Source organism: Psammomys obesus, unplaced genomic scaffold (genome assembly GCF_907164565.1).
Source record: "Psammomys obesus unplaced genomic scaffold, mPsaObe1.curated_primary_1811, whole genome shotgun sequence".
Classification (NCBI taxonomy): domain Eukaryota; kingdom Metazoa; phylum Chordata; class Mammalia; order Rodentia; family Muridae; genus Psammomys; species Psammomys obesus.
In genome coordinates, this window is record NW_026596120.1 from 16,785,205 (window position 1) to 16,797,605 (window position 12,401).

The window sequence follows — 12,401 nt, forward strand, 5'->3', positions numbered from 1 at the left end:
TGGGGGGGGTCTGGCACCTGGCCACCATGGCATAGGGTAGGCAAAGCTGCCTAGAATGGGTGTGTGTGCTGATTCTTAAGGAGAGAATTAAACAATACTTATTCCCCTGTATCCTTTTTTCTGAATTCTGAGTCTCTTGCCTGCCTTCCCTCTCATCTACCATGCCAGGCTTGGCCCCAGCTAGATCTCTATTTCACCTTTGTCCTCTATGGCAGTCTCTGCCCACGTGGTCCCCCACCCCCACTGCAGCCTAGCTTGTCTGAGCTGAGACTGGACCCCCAACTAGGAAGCCTGGCAGCGTGGCTGGTTGTGCAGGGACAGCTATTTCTAGACTTCTGAACCTCCTATCTGGGGCTGTCCAGAGGGTGCTGACAGCCATAGGAGGGAGCCAGGAGAAGGCTTGTGCCCCATCCTCTGACCTTTGGCTATTCAAAGCAGGGCCTTGGCACCAGAAGGTGTCATCAGGCTTGGCCTGAAGAGGTCAAGAGAGATAGGTAGCTGTTGAGTCAAATTGGGCTCTTGCACAAAAATCTCACCGAGGAATTAGTGTAGATGTGGTCATCAGTAGGTGAACAGAGACCTGCCAGAGGTCCCTTTATTCCCCTCACAGTTCTCACATACAAATGGCATCTCAGCTGGGTGCCCGAGCTTCGCTGGAGTTGAGCCTCCTTAGCTGGCTGAGGCTAGCCAGACGCAATTTGAGCAGAGTCTCCTCTTGTGTGCGCAGTGTGTGTGCCAAGACCCTCAGGGATTCACTCTGCAGCACTGGGGATTAGAAGACATTTGTGAGACCTTGTCAAGCCACATGCCCTGTCCCCCACCCCCATTTCCAAACAGCCCAACATCAGGGGTTGCCCTCTGCCCCATGCCCCACCCCTTATTGCTGCTTTTGCAGTTGCCCTGGGTTCCCAGCCCTGCCTGTTCCTACCACTGAGGTAGACAGCCAGGATGGCTAGCGCCAGGCAGGTGAACACCAGCAGTGCTAATAGCAGTAGGAACCCCCCACGGCCACACACGGGGCTGCAGCCAGCGTGGGTGCACAGTGACGGGGGCAAGACACCCAGAAGCTCTTCCCAGGGCTGCCTCTCTTCAGCCAGATAGGGCCTTAGTGAGCCTGTGGGGAGGATGGTTCGTCAGGAAAGTGACACCCTCGGCATCCATCTCGCTCCCTTCCCCCCCCTTACCTCCGCTGTGCAGGTCACTGATGGATTCCACCCGGTGCAGACGCACCTCCTGCACGTGGTTAGGAGCCAGCGTTGCCCTGTTCCTCTGGTTCTGCATTGGCAATACAGTGTCTACAGGGGCAGAGGGACCGATGTGAGCAAACCAGCCGCTGCTGGTAGGTAACCTCGGGCCGCAGGGACTTGAGATACATAGGAACCGTACCTTTGGCATTTGCTTCCAAATTCTCTAGTTTCAGGAATGACTCTTAGTTTGGACGTAGGGGTTCCAAGGGCTTAGCCTGCAGCACTCTTGACATACTCCCGTGTTTACATTCAGGCATTCCTTTGCCTGCTTATTGCTAGCAAAAAGTTCATCAACCGAAGCCCACGGCCATTGTGGGCTGCCAGGACATGCTGCCTACTCCTAGGCAAACGCTAGGAGAGAAGAGAGCAGCAAACGCAGCTGCGTTCTAGCAATTCCTCCTGGCCTTGGATCTGCCTTTATGACCGCAGATTTCAGATTTTACTGCTCTTATGGGAGCCCTGCTGTTTGCACTCAACAGCACTGCAGGAGTCCTTTTTTTTCCTAACAGTTTCATAAGTCTTTGAGGTCTCCTTTTTCCGGCCTCCCTCTGAGGCTGTCTGGGCTTTTAGGTTGTTTCCAATTCCCTTTGGAAATTAACCCCCAGGACATCCATCATTAAATATGAAGGGTTTCCCCCATTTTCCTGAAAGTTACTGAGTTCAGTTCTCAGAAGTGGAATCACTGGGTCCAAGAACAGGTTTCTCTTTTAAATCTGTCATCAAAACTGTTTTCTAAAAGGCCTGTCCAGAGCCCCAGCAGTACAGCATTGCCACCACTAGGCAGCCCATTGAAAAAAATCCGTGTATGTTTGTGCACAGAAGCCAGATGTCTCTTGGGCCTGGCACTGGACCTCAACAAATGTCTAGGCTCACTAACCACTGAGCCCCAGGAACTCCTGTCTCTAGCTCACCAGACCTGGGATTAGAAGTGTGTGTCCTCATGTGACCTAATGTCCACTTCCCCGACATAAGGACTGACACACAGCATCTCATTCTTGACTTGCTTCTGAGCATGGCGGGGGCAACTTCGAGCACATCCTAGCTCCCGGAGAAATGAACTCGGGTCTTCTCACTTCAGGCAAGCTTTTTACAGCACTCTCCCCAGACCCTGAATGCACACTCCTTTACATCCATCTGCTAATTTGAGAGAGGAGAAACAGCTTGCCTTGATTGTGGCCTAGGGAACCTGACCAATGTGTGTGTAATTACCCACTCACAGGTTCTGCCCATTTAGTCACTGACTCTATGGTTCCCTTACGGTTAGATTTATTTCAGGTTCTGTTTTGCTTTTGAGATAGTGACTCACTATGTAACCCAGGCTGGCCTGGAACTCACTGAGTAGCCTGAGCTAGGATTGGCTTAGCCTTGAAATTCTGTCTCCGCTTACCACTGCTATCACATGTGTATATCACTATGCCTAGCTTTGTTATTGGTGTGTGTGTGTGGTGTATTTCCACACTTGTGCATATGTGTGGACTACAGAGGAGGACTTTGGGTGTCTTCATCCATTACTCTCTGCCTTATTCCTTTGAGGCAGGGACACCTCCTGAGTCTGGAAATCATGTCTTTTGTTTTTTGACAAGGGTGGACGCAGCAAGCCCCAGGGATCATCTTCACCTCCCAGTACACAAAGCACTGGGGTTATAAGGCACACAAGATGTGGTGTGCCTTATAAAACAAACCTGGCTTGTTTTATTTTTGAAAGAGTCTCACTATGTATCCCTGGCTGGCCTAGAATTCACAATGTAGACCAGGCTGGCCTTGAACTCACAGAGATCCTCTTGCCTCTGCCTCCCACGTGTGCACCACCAAGGCCCTCTATTGGATTTTTTTTTTTTTTTTTTTCTGTTCAGTCCTGGCTCCACAAGAGCTCCAGCCTGCCAGGGATCTCGCTAACAGTGGGGCACTGGGTAAGGATGGCTTTGGGCCCTCTGGGTCTTCCTTTGTGATGTGCTCGAAGCTGCCTCTTGACATGCGCAAAGAACTCAAACAGAAACATGCTGTGGGTCCTTAAGCCTGGACAGTGGACTGCAGGTCACATTGAATCCCCTCTTTGCACCTCACTGTGCTTCCCCCATTCTTTAGGTTTGAACATGTTTTATTTGCTACAGAAACACACACACATACACACAATAGATGCTGCAGTTAAGTTTTGCACCCCCCTCCCAAAAAAATGGTAAACATCTTCCCTTAGTAGCAGGCAGGCCCTTCTCTGCAGTATACAATGTTGAGGGCTACAGAACTAGAGCCCTGTCCCTCCCCAGCGGCCACCTCTCCTACCTGCTTGGGTCTCCTCCGGCATGGCGGTTGGTAGGTAGTCAGGGGCCCGATGAGAGTGCCCAGTAGCTGAACTAGACAAAGGCACTAGCGGCTCCTTTGGGATCCTGGGATAGACCTGGCTGTCTCCCAATCTGCTCCTAAAATAGGCCTGAGCTCACTTCCCTGGGCTATATTTAGAGGGGGCAGCTCTGAGCCATGAAAAGGGGCAAAGTGACCCAATTGGGCTGGCCTAGACTACCTACTTGGTGATGGGACTCAGGCAAGAGCAAGCCTCCTCTAGCACATGGGCCCAGGGAACTTCTCAGAAAACCCTATCAACTCTACACACGAATAGGCCATGTAGCTATGATAGAAAAGGAACCCTGAACACCTCCACTCAGCCATCTGGCATTCCCATAGGTGCTTTACCGACACACCAGCAATCTCCTTCCAGCAAATGTGAGATAAGCGCCAGCCACTGTGTGACCATCTAGTGCCAGATATTGGCGAGTGGGCAACTGGAGCCCAATGCCATAGGGATCTGGCAGCCCAACAAGTGGGCACCCCTGCTGGCCAGTGGACAGACTGGGATTCATAGCTACTATTTCTAGCATTGAACTATGGCCTTAGGTAGAGAACCTTGGGAGTGGCCTCTGTTTTTCCATCTGATAGATGGGAGCAAGGGTTCCCGGCCAATTGTATTGAGAATAAAAACGCAGAGATGTGGCTAAAGAGTTTAGCACAACGTAGTCCCGGTCCGCCCTTCCTCTCCTCTCCACAGGGCTTAACAGGCCACATGGGGGCGTGTTGTGCACTCCTGAAGGGGGCTGGTCCAGCTTTCAGGCCTCAGTCTGTGGGTGGATTCTGTTCTGCTGTTCTCAGCTGTGCAAAACAAGACTGGGGAAGCCGGGTGTCTGAATCCCATACTATCACATGAGCCTCCTTGCCCTTCCTCAGACTCGGCGGGCTTGCTCCCCACTCCAAGACTTGGCACTGGTCCTTCCATCCTGGAATCCTCTGCCACCAGACATCTGTGACTGGCCCCTTCTTTTTCTGTTTTCGTTTAGTTTGTTTTTTTGAAACAGGGTTCCTCTGTGAAATAGCCCTGGCCTGGCCTGGGCTCACCATGTAGACCAGGCTGGCCTGGAACTCAGAGATCCACCTGCCTCCGCTGGGACCAAAGGTGTTCACCACCACACCCTGCTGGCTGGCTGGCTCCTTGTTACCTCTCAGCTCAAGCGCCACCCTTCAGTGAGTTCTGCACACCTCCTTGCCTGCCACATCCGGGGTTGTTGGTTTGTTTGTGCATCAGAGAGCTGGGCCCTGCCATGAATGCACTGTGCACCCCAGTACCCCCCGAGGCTCTCTGGAACCAGCTTAACCGTCTAACCGCACTTTTCATCTTCACTGCAGCAACCTTGGATGAGAAAAACCCAAGCCTCGAGACTACTGGGACAATGCCCGAGACCCCCAGCGAGGTCTAGGACTGCCTGTTATCTGCTTGGGCGGTTCCAACGTCAGCTGATGAAGTGTTTATTGCATTACTTTAGTACAGTTGGCCTGCCACATGCCCCATACCCAACAGTCTGATCTGTTCACAGCTTTCTGTTCACTGCCCAAGAAAGAGATTGCTTCCCCCAGGACGGGCACCCAAGACAGCTCTCTGGCCCTGGTCTGCTCTGGAACCCTACTTCTCTGTCCACTCCCTCCAGGCTAGATCCTGAATTGAGCCTGGACCCCTCTTTTGGGGCTACATTCACAAGTTATCTTGTTAATAAATAAGCGACCCTTTGGCCAGGGCCTATGCAGGGGTTAGGTGTCTCCGTTGGCCCAAGGACCTCAGTGTGCCCCAGCCACAGCTCATCTGTCTTCCTGGCATCTGTCGGACCCCTCCTCTGAGTGTCATATCCATCCCGGTCGGTCCCCGGTGTGGGGACCAGCCGGTCACCAGTGTTCCGCGCTGCGTGGTCCACGCTCAGCACGCAGCTCAGAGACATGCGTCCGCCTGTTGCGCCCCTTCCGCCGTGATTCCGCAGGCGCAGGGTGGGGCCCGGGCTGCGGGCGGCACATTCGCAGAGAGGAGGCGCCTCCACCGCCGCCTGGTTCCACCAGCTGCAGAAAGTCCCGGTACCAGAGCTTAGGACCCGAGGGCGCGGGAGCTACCGCCTCCTCGGCCCGTGCCAGTCGTTCAGCGGGTACCGCGCTCAGCACGTGCAGCACCAGGCGACGCAGCGGCTGGGAAAAGCCTTGTTCCACTGCCACGCACAGATACACGCCCGAGTCCTGGCGCCGCAGACCATGCAGCAGCAGCCCCCGCGCTGTGCGCTCAACGCGGTCCTCGGCCAGCACCTGCCATGAGAGGGCGGGAACGGAAAACAAGGGTCACTGGGAGCCACAGCTGGACAAGGCACGGAGGTGCTGGCACTAACAGATACGGGCACTGGGATCAGTGTGTTTCAGATGAAGATTCGCTCTGGGTGAGAGAGGGTCACCTGAATGGAGGTTGGGGGGAGACTAGAACCCTCAGTGAGTGGGTTGGGGGCTCTCTCCCTCCAGATGGCAGAGGGTGAGTCAGGAGTCTAGAGGGACGCAGTGGAGCATCACCAGGCTGTGAAGAGCAGGTAGGGACAGAACAGGAGGATCTAGAGGAGCCTGCGCGGAGCCTCATTGAACTGGATTTCATCTAAGGGGTGAGGTGCAGGCCAAAGCTTGGTTGGGAAGGGCGGAGGAGGCGCACCTGGGTGTGAGCGGCCTCCCCCGCACGTTGGAAGGTCCATTCCACTTGCGCCTGGAGTGAGCGGGGCTCACACTCCAGAAAGGCGCTCCCACTCTCCACACCTAAGACTTTCCTCTCCAGCAGCGCAGAGTGAGGGGAGTCTTGAGAGAAAAAGGTCAAAATTCAGACAAGGCAGGGCTGGGTGTGGCCATTTCAAGGCCTGAGGGTAGGAGCTTATGCGGTACTCACCCCCAGGGCACTGGGTGCTGGGGTCACCATTCCTTATATCCTGCCTCCGGAACCTCCTGACAGAGACATTAAAACCTGTGAGCCCTTCTCTGCCAGTGGCAGAGACGCCCTCCCGGTGGTCCAGCGCGGACTCCAAGCCGACCCACCTCTTGGCAGTAGGCTGGAAGCGTGTGCAGGCTGACCCATCCCAGGCGCAGTAAGGGTCACGCGCCAGGCAGCATTCTGCACAGGCGCGGCCTAGGGCCGAGCAGCGGTGCAATGCAATCTGGGCCACGGCGCTGGGTGATGCTATGTAGAGCTGGTTCTAGAAGGCACAAGAGTCTCCAGTCCGATTGAGGACAGCCCTTACCTGGCTCCCTTCATTCAAAAGCTAGCCTTTTCCCCACTGGACAGATGGGAACACTGAGGTCTCGTTGTCTAGCAAAGAGGAGCTATGCCTGAAACTCTGGGCTTTGAAAGCCAAAGAAGAAGCAAGACAACCGGGACACTGGTGGCACAAGTTCAGTTACTCACCCTCTTCGAGGAGATTTGCATGCTGGTGACTGTGGCCGAGTCCTGAAAGGGAGGCAGGACATGGGGCTCAGGGCTAAGAGGCTTCAGGTGGGGCGTCCTAAGGTGACGGGGGAAGAGGCCTCACCTCAAACACCTGCAGCTCTTCCAGGAGAAGGCCTTCAGAGTTAGGCCGGCTACCCTTGGGGACTGAGATCACCTTTAGCACTGTGCCCACATCTGTAGAAATGAGAAGGAATGACTATTGGTTGTCCCTGACAAGCCGTGTGTGTGTGTGTGTGTGTGTGTGTGTGTGTGTGTGTGTGTGCCCTGTCTCCACCTTCATCATGGTTGGGTCATGAAAAGGTTAAAAGAATTGTAGGTTGGAACAACTAGGGTAGCCCCCAGAAAGCGGGGTCACAGCCCCGACAGAGATGTAGCTATTTGACCACCTCCAGGCCAAGGAACTGGAGGGAGCTCTATGTCCTATGGGCCATTGTGAGGAGACCCTGACCTGTACCAATGAAGAGAACATCGTAGTGTCCATCAGCAGCTGCTACTCGGTCTGCAGCGATTTGGGTGAAGGTGTACCCAGCTCCCACTTGTAGGAAGAGAGGACGCCCCCCCATGGGCAGGACTGAGTTGTACATGAGAGGGTGGTTCCGGGCAAACTGGATAACATCATCTGGGAAGTCCTTGGTGGAACTGAAGGTACCAAAGGTCTTGCTGGGGCACTAGGGAAGGCAAGGCATGTCAAGCAGAGATAGACACAGAGCGATTTTGTGGCCAGCCCTCCGTTCAAAGCCTCTGGGAACATGAAAGGGGCAAAGGGACAAGGTCCCTGAGTATCTGAGCTTCTTCCCTGGTGAGCTTTAGGCTGAAGGGGACACATGATCTCACTCTGCAGTTCTACCTTATGATGGTGACAATACCTCACCCATATCAAAAGGAAGAAATCAGACCTCACCCCCTCACCCCACCCCCGCAACAGAACCCAGGCCAAGTCACGCTGTCCACCCACCACGAGACTTTGAAGTTGATTGTTTCAAGCAGTCCCTAGCAACGCACCATGCCAGGCCGTGGGTAGGGGACGCGACCCTGGTAGGACACCCACTGATGTGTAGGCCCCTCCTTGTGAGCAAAAGGTCCCAAGAAGGCTCGGCGCACGTCATTCATGCTGTACACGCACACAGCAGAGCCCTGGAAGATGCCACTGCAGACGATGAAGAGAGCAAAGTGAGGGGTCCCGGCAAGCTCAGCTGACTGCCCAAGGGAACTTGTGCTTCCTGCCCCTCACCTGGAGGTGGAGAAGACAGCATAGAGAAGCGATGCCTGCCGGTCCCGGGAGGACAAAAGGAACACATCCTCTGCAGGGAGAGGAGAGGTAGGCAGGGCAGTACAATCACACCTCAGGCTCCTGGACTCTGCACCCTGACCCCTGCCCTGATGCCACTCCTCATTCAAGACACTCACGAAGTTGATCAAAATAGGTGTCACCCTCAACTCCAGGGACTGAGCACACAAGCCTCGCCTTGAGGAAAGTGGTCCATTTGTTGACCAAGCTGCGCTGGCCACCCAGGTCATTCTGCTCACAGGGGCAGAAGGGAGGAGAACAAGACCATAGTAGGCAAAAGGTCAGGGGCAAAGGTAGCCAGGGGATGAATGGCCCGGTGTCTTCTTACCCGGCAGATCTGACCAACACGGGACACGGTCATGCGTCCCGTTGCTGGTGCTGCTTCCACTGCAGACTCACGGAAGAAGAAATAGATTTTATCGTCATCGGGGTTCTCGCTCTCTGGGATCCAAAAGACCTTGACAAACTTGGGTTCTAGCAAAAATAGGAGGAATGGTATCAGTGGGTCCTGGGCCAGGCGCCAACATGGAACCCATCTATCTGCAGGGTCCCGCAACCAGAGCCTCCACAAGAGGCCCTTATGATCAGCATCTGCAAGGCATGAAGCAGCCACGAGGGGGCAGTAGAGACTATAGCTACGCCCGCAAGCAGGCTGTCCCTCGCCCCTTCTGACTGTGCCACACTTTCTTAATTTGCCAGGAAAAGAGGGAGATGGAGGTATCTGCTTTCGCCTTCATTCAGAAATCTTCCTCCCGAGCAGATCAAATACTCCCTGTTCCTGCTGTCCCATAGTAAAGGACGCCAGCCCTTGAGAGCCTTACATTTCCTATCAATACTAGTCGTCTGAGCCTGTTTCTTTGCTGGCTCTATCCTCAAGGCCCTTGCACTAGTCATTTTCCTTACCTGGAATGATCTTCCAACTCTGCTGGCTGCTTTTTCTTGTGTCCTGGAAGCTATTAACTCATAGCTCCTCCCAGCATGTAGCTTTCCTCAACCCAGACTCCTCTTCCCTTCTCTAGCCTTTCAGTGGTGTCATGGCCACTGGAGGGTTTTTGTTGGTTTGTTTTTCAAGACCGAGTTTCTCTGTGTAGCCTTGGCTGTCCTGGATTCACTTTGTAGACCAGGCTGGTCTCGAACTCACATCTATGTGCCTGCCTCTGCCTCCCCAAGTGCTGGAATTACAGGTATGTGCTACCACCATCGTGCCCGGCGACTCTTGCCTGTCTCTGTAACGGAGCCCAATTGTAGTAGATGCTTGGAGAGACTTCACTTTGCCCATCGCTCTGCTGCTTTTTCAGTGTGTGGCCCCTTTCCTGTTGGAGGATGGCAGCTCCCCCCCCCAGCTCCCCCCCAGCTTCTCACCATTGAGCCAGCGGGAATCATGGGGCTCTGTTCGGAGACTCGGATTCGGGCCCAGGCTTCGAAAGATGGTAAAGTCACGGCCCATGAGGTCCGCCGCCACCCCTGAATACAGCTCTTCCCCTGCAGACAGGGCAAGAGGATGCTTAGCCAGCTGTGAGCCCTCAGAGTAAAGGTACCGAGGAAGCTTGCAGGGAGGGGTGCTCAGGGATTCCAGACCACAGGGCATCCTTGGGACATGGGATGTTTTAAACTTCCAGGCGGTTCCAGAGTTACATTGGGTGCCAGCCTTCGGACTCACCCACCAGCACGGAGGCAGCCCGATGCCTCGGGTCATAAGGACTCTTCCCCTTGCCATCTTCAAGCTTCCTCAGGTCCAGCCGAAGCACGGGTTCCTGGGAGGTGAGGGAGGGAGTTGTCAATGCCAGGCCCTTCGTCACCTGCTTCCTGTCGCCCCGCCGCCGGCTAGTCGGGGTCTTACCTCCAGCCGGTGTCCCACCTCCACAAATGCACAGGTTGGGTGGAAGGCCCCGGTGCCACAGGCCAGCAGGTGGGTGTGGTTATAGACATGCAGCAGCTTCACAAAGTTCATGCACTCCGTCTGGTGGGCAGGCAGCGGGGGCAGTCAGGTTGTGCCCGGGCGGCGGCCCTAGGGAGCTGCAGCTCCCTAGCGGCATCCCTACCCTTCCAACTCTTCTCCATCATAAGTTACAGGGACCTGAGTGCCCTTGGTGACAACCTACCTTCACAGGCTGGCTACATGAGGAAGGGCAGATCTGCACGGGCCCCCATGACTCAGAGGTCCCCCAAGAAGGATCACATGGGCCCCCACTGACTCATCGCCTCCAGACCTCATCCGCCTTGACCTCCCTGCCCTTACCCGGTCAGAACAGGCTAGCCTCTCTCTCAGCCCTGGAAATGAGGGGGCCCAACCCTTTCCCGCACGCTACCCGTTGAGTGGGCCACACTCACACCAATGTCCTTCCCTGCCCAGTTGCACTCTTCTCGCCATTCCACAGGGGCCGGCCAGGCCAGCTATGGGAAGGGAAAGCAGGTTAGAGACTTGAGGTGCTCTTTATTTGGCGGGGTTTCTCCATTCAGTTGTCCACCCCTTGGAGATTCTCTAGAGTCTAGCGTCTGGACAGTCAAGAGCAGGATCCCAAGGCAACACTGAAGTTGGGGAAGGTTAGGGGTCCCTGGCACCTTTTTGGCTCGCTTGCTGATGTTGTCCAGGCTGAGGGAAGCCACATGGTTCTCAGCGCCGACAAACAGGCGTCCACGCTCCTCGTCCACTAGCAAGGCTTCATAACAGCAGGTCCGCTCCAGCCTGAAGGTCCGGACACCATGCCGGGCCTGTAATTCTGTAGGGAAGAGATACCTCAGAGTGCTTGCCTGTCTCGACAGGAACTTCCTCAAGGCCCTGCCTGGTTGTCTCTCTGCAGACCAAGATTATTTGTGTGACCCAAGCCACACGCATGTACACTCCCATGCATGTGGGCTTATGAGTTTGAAGACTGGCCCACCCAGGTGCACGCACAGAGTCGTGGGGTGGGCGGTGCAGCCCCCAGAGATGGGGAAACAGGTTTAGGAAAACATGTGCAGACAAGTGGGCTGGCATGCTGGGAAGCCAGGCTCACAGACTCCAGGGTTCTAGGAAAGGCAGAGCCAGTAGAAACGGACAGAATCCCATCCCAAAATGCGAGGCTGTGGGTGCCTTCTCTGCCGCCATACCACTAGCTTGGATTCAGCGGAGCTGGCCACCAGATGCCACTCAGGGCCCAGGGAACACTCCTCTGTGCAAGGGGTAGAAGAAAGCAGCTCTGATGGCCCCCAAACCTTGACTTTCCTGCTACAGAGACATGGCTTGCCTTAGGGTAGGAGGATGAGACAGAGACAGAGACAGAGACTGTTGCCATGGAGACAGTAGGGGTCCTTCTTGGGAAAGCATGAGGAGAATGTAGACAGAGAGGCTAGGACAGGGTTAACTGGAGCTGGCCCAAGAATACCTCCAGCCCAACAAGTGCCCGGTGGTAGGGATGCACCCGTGGGCACCAGGAAGTCTTTCCACACCCGGCCCTTCTCCAGCTGCCAGGTGCACCTACCTTGAAAGGAGAGCCGAAGGCGAGGAAGGTTAGGGGCGGCATCCCCCAGCCCTGCTGCCCAGAGAAGGGCCAGGCCTAGGATCATGGCGGCGGCCTCGGCCCGCCCCATGCCGGCAGCTCAGGGCGCTCAGGGTTCAGCAGGCGTGTGTGGAGGAGCCTTCAGCTGCCCTGGACTCTGCCCCAGGATCTGGAAGAGAAGAGGCAGCAGCAAGGCAAAGAGGGTAAGGGCGGGAGGGCATGGAGGGGAGTCCCAAGGGATCAGATTACAGCCCCAAGGGAAAGAGGCTGGGGGGTCGCATACCGTTTCCTCTCCACCAAGGATGCCCCGCCTGGCCACAATCAGAGACACACCCACACCGGGCACACCCTCAGGGTCACCCTGCACTGGCAGGCACCCGCCCCACCACGTCACCCTCCTCAGTAACCTCCCCTTCTGCACACACACTCGCAGACATTAATTCACAAACACTATGCACCCACTTTATGCCAGCCTGGGGCAGGGACAAGGGTACTGATGAGGCAGACAAGGGCCCCAGGCAGTAAAGGGCAAAGGGCCAACTAGAAGTCAGATCCTGTGGTCACTGCAGAGGGCACCGAGTGCAATGAGCAAAACAGCTGATGAAAGA

The 12,401-nt window shown here is 55.4% G+C and overlaps 2 protein-coding genes and 1 long non-coding RNA gene across 3 annotated transcripts; 1 reads left to right on the forward strand and 2 right to left on the reverse strand.

Annotated features, from left to right (window-relative positions):
- Positions 1-188: 188 nt before the first annotated feature.
- Lsmem2 (leucine rich single-pass membrane protein 2) lies at positions 189-1,844 on the reverse strand. The gene is made up of 3 exons (XM_055629668.1): positions 1,185-1,844; positions 929-1,114; positions 189-765 (listed from the first exon to the last, which is right to left on the reverse strand). Exons 1-3 carry the CDS (start codon positions 1,393-1,395, stop codon positions 632-634), a joined length of 531 nt encoding a protein of 176 aa, XP_055485643.1. The 5' UTR covers positions 1,396-1,844; the 3' UTR covers positions 189-631.
- Positions 1,282-4,999, forward strand: LOC129693068 (uncharacterized). Its single transcript, XR_008722817.1, has 3 exons — positions 1,282-1,339; positions 4,592-4,757; positions 4,920-4,999. It is a non-coding gene; the product is annotated as an uncharacterized LOC129693068 (long non-coding RNA).
- Sema3b (semaphorin 3B) lies at positions 4,893-12,154 on the reverse strand. The gene is made up of 18 exons (XM_055629666.1): positions 12,077-12,154; positions 11,776-11,962; positions 10,877-11,034; positions 10,646-10,708; positions 10,155-10,274; positions 9,975-10,068; positions 9,677-9,796; positions 8,643-8,788; positions 8,434-8,545; positions 8,258-8,327; positions 8,029-8,173; positions 7,475-7,694; positions 7,109-7,200; positions 6,985-7,026; positions 6,618-6,775; positions 6,472-6,527; positions 6,244-6,383; positions 4,893-5,855 (listed from the first exon to the last, which is right to left on the reverse strand). The coding sequence occupies exons 2-18, from the start codon at positions 11,882-11,884 to the stop codon at positions 5,451-5,453; spliced, it is 2,250 nt and encodes a 749-aa protein (XP_055485641.1). The 5' UTR covers positions 11,885-11,962; positions 12,077-12,154; the 3' UTR covers positions 4,893-5,450.
- Positions 12,155-12,401: the final 247 nt, after the last annotated feature.